Raw genomic sequence first — 2,774 nt, forward strand, 5'->3', positions numbered from 1 at the left:
CTTCCGGCCCAGGGAGGCCTGTGAGGAGCCCAGCCTCCCTCCAGGCTGGCCGGGCCCTCTCCGCAGACCCCGTCTCCCTTCCCTCTCCCAGACTGGCAGGGCCTGCGTGTCGCCTTCGCCGTCCTGGGGAAGGGCTGCCTGGGCGTGTGCCTGACCTGCTTCTCTGTCTACAAGTCGGAGCTCTTCCCGACCTCACTGCGGTAGGCGGGGCTGCCAGGCCGGGGTGGACGAGAAAGGGGAGGGCAAGGAGGGCTGGGCATCCAGGGATACCCGGCAGAGGGCAGAGGGAACCAGCTGCCAACATGGAGCTGAGCGCACGGCCCACCGTCCTCCCCCCAAAGGCCGCCCTCAGCCAGGGCCTCAAAGCAGCCCTTCCCTCCGTGCAGGTAGAATCTCAGAACCTGGTGAGGGAGCCAAGAGCTGCCCTGGTCCAGTGGGGACCCCTCCTCCTCCTCCTGCCCCTCCCTGTACCAGCAGAGTTACCCTCAGAACCAAGGCTCCGTGGGACACGGGAAACCCATGGTCCCAAGTGAGACCACCCCCACGTTGGGCAGTTGGGTAAACTGAGGCTTAAGGACTCAAATCCAGGGACTTCCTCGATAGACGGCAGGAGTGGCCCTCGTTCCCTGACTCCCAGCCCAGCGCGCGTTCCCTCACTCCGGCGCTTGCGTACTCGCTTGTCCATCCTTCCGTTCATTCGTCGGATGTGCATCGATCGAGCTTGTTGATGTTATACAGAAGTGCACGCTGGGACGCAGGGCCTAGCAGGAGCCCTGAGGCAAGCCCCCCAACCATTCCCTTACTCCTGGCGCTCGCGTACTCGCTTGTCCATCCTTCCGTTCATTCATTGGATGTGCATTGATCGAGCTTGTTGATGTTATACAGAAGCGCACGCTGGGACACAGGGCCTAGCAGGAGCCCTGAGGCAAGCCCCCCAACCACCTAAGACCAGCACGGAGTGGGCCCTACCCTAGAGTGCCCAGAAGGATGCTGGAAGGGACAACCTAGGTGGGCTCCATGGAGGAGGCGACATTAAGGGAGACCTTGAGGAGGGCAACTCCCTTAGCCCAGTTTTTCCTCCCCTGGCACCTCCTGACCCAGCCGAATGCCCCCCTTTGGTGAAATCCCCCTCTGAAGTGCCGGCTATGACAAGGGTTGGGGCCACGCCCTCCCTCTGCCCACAGGATGACGGCTGACGGCTTCCTGCAGTCGGCAGGGCGGCTGGGCGCTGTGGTCGGCCCCCTGATCATGACGGCCCGCCAGGCTCTGCCCCTGCTGCCCCCCCTCACCTACGGGGTCATCCTCATCGTTTCCAGTTTTGTCCTACCCTTCCTCCCGGAGACTCGGGGCCTCCCCCTGCCTGACACCATCCAGGACCTGGAGAACCAGTGAGTGCCCCCTGGCCCGGGAGGGGCGGGGTTTCCCGGGAGTGGGCGAGGCCTCCCCTCGCAGCACTGTCACTGGGCGGGCAGATGTGGTGGCCACGGGTCAGGGAGCCGTCCTGGGGGGGGAGGGCAGGGCCTGGGCTGGGCTTGTCATCGGTGACACCACGCTCAGGGCAGCGGCACAGAGGGCGGCCAGGCTGGTGTTTCTGAAACCATTTAATCTTGACAACAACCCTGCGAGGGAGCGACCATCGATCGCTCTCTGCGTTTACACAGACGAGAGGAAGCGGCTTATTCGCGTCTCACAGGGAGAAAGCGACGGGTCCGTAGGCAGGAACACGTGATGGTTCTGAGCCGGCTCTGCAGCCAGGCTGCCCGCAGCTGAGTCCCTGCTACCTGGGCGTGTGGCTAACCTCCCCCCAAAACTGATGGAGAGGCAGCCTCAGCGGTCCGGGGGCTGGGGTCCCACAGAGCATTCCAGGCCCACAGATCCGCAGGCGCGTGGGTTCTCTCGGGCCCTCCAGGAACAAATCATGCCACCCTCATGTATGTTCTTGGAGAGACTAGAAACGAGGGAACGTTCCTCCACTCTTTATAGTCGGAATCCCTGTATGTGTCTGCTGCCTCACTTGTAAAGCGGGTGTGAAAAAAAGACAGAAAACACAGCTTTGCTCGAAGAGTCGTGTTGGGGTTTAAATGAGTCACTATATGAAAGCTCCGAGCCAGGGCCTGGGCCCCGCACTCTGTCGGCGCGGCCGCGGTGTCTGGGGCGAGGGTACATCCAGACGACAGCCCCAGGCGCTGCCACGTGCAGCGTCACTGTCAGGCCACGGAGACCGGGAGGCGATGGGACGCCTGGGGACGCCCAGCCGAGGAGCGGGCGCTGGGACTTAGTTCACTTTGGGGTGTGCCGCTTGTCTCAGGCGTGTGCTAGGCTCGGGGTATACGGTGGTCACAGGACCCTCATCCCTCAGGGGCTGCACCCCCGTAACACCGACCCTGTTCCGCCCTCCACGCTCCCAGGAGCTGGGGCCGCCGTCCCCGCCCCTCACGGTCTCTCTGTGGTCGTTCCAGGAGGTCGGCAGCAGCCGGGGGCACCTGGCGAGAGGCGGTCATTACAGAAAGCACCTGGTTCTAGCAATCCCGCCGCCACTGGAGTCCCTTTGGTCAAAGATCCCGTGGAGGGACCCGCCTCACCTCCAACCCGAGGGTGGAAGCCACGCGGGCAGCCTGGAGGGTTCGGTGTGGCCAGGTCAGGTGGCTGTCCGGGCTGTCCCTGCCTGGGTCCGACTCCCCACCTGCCTCAGCCTGGAGGAGCCCCGGGGCTGCCCCAGGTCCACGCCATTAACAAGACGGCCCCCTCCCTCCCTGCCAGGCTCGCGGCTTCTC

The 2,774-nt window shown here is 64.2% G+C and overlaps 1 protein-coding gene across 1 annotated transcript in view; it reads left to right on the forward strand.

The window, feature by feature from the left end:
* The window catches only part of SLC22A11 (solute carrier family 22 (organic anion/urate transporter), member 11), a gene marked incomplete at its 5' end in the record, with an annotated part of 11,156 nt that extends 8,388 nt beyond the window's left edge, over positions 1-2,768 (forward strand). The window contains 3 exons of the mRNA XM_014538202.1: positions 92-200; positions 1,185-1,388; positions 2,460-2,768. Coding sequence (XP_014393688.1) covers positions 92-200; positions 1,185-1,388; positions 2,460-2,523 — 377 coding nt within the window. The remainder of the gene's footprint in view (positions 1-91; positions 201-1,184; positions 1,389-2,459) is intronic.
* Between the last annotated feature and the right edge of the window lie 6 nt (positions 2,769-2,774).

Source organism: Myotis brandtii, unplaced genomic scaffold, assembly GCF_000412655.1.
Source record: "Myotis brandtii unplaced genomic scaffold, ASM41265v1 scaffold187, whole genome shotgun sequence".
In the NCBI taxonomy this organism is placed as follows: domain Eukaryota; kingdom Metazoa; phylum Chordata; class Mammalia; order Chiroptera; family Vespertilionidae; genus Myotis; species Myotis brandtii.